The sequence below is a fragment of the Gracilinanus agilis genome, unplaced genomic scaffold (genome assembly GCF_016433145.1).
Source record: "Gracilinanus agilis isolate LMUSP501 unplaced genomic scaffold, AgileGrace unplaced_scaffold27449, whole genome shotgun sequence".
NCBI lineage: Eukaryota > Metazoa > Chordata > Mammalia > Didelphimorphia > Didelphidae > Gracilinanus > Gracilinanus agilis.
The window spans coordinates 1-1,170 of record NW_025359634.1 but is presented as its reverse complement, the minus strand read 5'-3'; the positions used below and the strand labels follow the sequence as shown (position 1 = coordinate 1,170).

At 72.1% G+C, this 1,170-nt stretch overlaps 1 protein-coding gene across 1 annotated transcript; it reads right to left on the bottom strand.

Moving 5' to 3' along the window:
- Positions 1–58: 58 nt before the first annotated feature.
- On the bottom strand, positions 59–1,128 carry LOC123254644 (tyrosine-protein kinase CSK-like; the record flags this gene model as incomplete). Its single annotated transcript, XM_044683620.1, has 3 exons — positions 1,016–1,128; positions 618–691; positions 59–254 (listed from the first exon to the last, which is right to left on the bottom strand). Coding segments are annotated over exons 1-3 (279 nt in total), but the record flags the coding sequence as incomplete, so codon positions are not given.
- Between the last annotated feature and the right edge of the window lie 42 nt (positions 1,129–1,170).

Below are 1,170 nucleotides of genomic sequence, written 5' to 3'. Positions count from 1 at the left end.
GCAGGCCGGCCCCCACCTTCTCCCTCAGGGCCCCCCCAAGGGCAGGCCCAGCTCCTACCTTCTCCCTCAGGGCCTCGGGCGCCGTCCACTTGACGGGCAGCTTCCCCGTGTCCTGGGTGCAGGAGGCCTCCTTGGTGAGGCCGAAGTCGCTGACCTTGGCGATGTTGTCCTCAGACACGAGCACGTTGCGGGCCGCCAGGTCTCGGTGCACGAAGTTGTTGGCCTCCAGGTACTCCATGGCCTCGCACACGTCTCTGGGGGGAGGGGGGTGGTGAGCCCGACGCCCCGCGCCCCGCTTCCCGCCCCCTCGCTTTTGAACGCGCCGTCTCTCCGGCCGCCTCCTTCCTGACATGGCGTGGGGTCTGTGGCTTCCTAGGCCAGCCCGGCCCCGGCTGAGGAGCCCCCTGACCCGTCTCCGCCCCGGAGGTCCATCCTCTACCCACAGGGCCCTTCGCCTGCCCCCGGCCGCCCCCATTGCAGCCGGGGCCTGAGGGAGGCTCCTGGGGCGGGAGGGCAGCTCGGGCCTCCCTGACTCCTGACCCGTCCACCAGACCACAGGCCCAGCTCGGAGGGGAGGCCCACGATCCCGTCTGTCCCCCGGCCCCGGCGCCACTCACAGGGAGAACTTGAGGAGGCAGTCTCCACCCAGCACCGAGCGGCCCCGCGACCGCAGGTAGTCCACCAGGCTGCCCTGCAGGGAGAGAGCGAGAGTCAGCCCAGGCCGGAGGCCAGCCTCTACCCTTCTTAGAGCCGGAAACCCCCCCCCCCAAGACAGGAGTGGCCGGGGCTGGCGGAGGGGACTTGGCCAGGGTCACCCAGTGAGGAGGAGCCGAGGCCAAAGCAGACCCGGCCTCCGGCCTCCCTCTCTGGCCCCCGAGCTCCCCGGCTGCTCCCTGACCCCTCCGGACAGCCCAGGACAGAGGCCTCGGCCCCCCGGCCCCGCGCTGCCTCTCTGTGGCTGGGGAGGAGAGGCCGGGGGTGTGCGGGGGGCCGGGTAGGGCCGGGGGCGGCTCACCTTGGCCATGTACTCGGTGACGATGTAGAGGCCGCCCTTCTCCTCCACGATCACGCCGAGGAGCTGCACCAGGTTGCTGTGCCGCAGCTGCCTGGGGTGAAGGAGACCACGGGGGCTGCTCGGCCCCGGCTCTACCCCCCCCCAGCTCCCCCCAC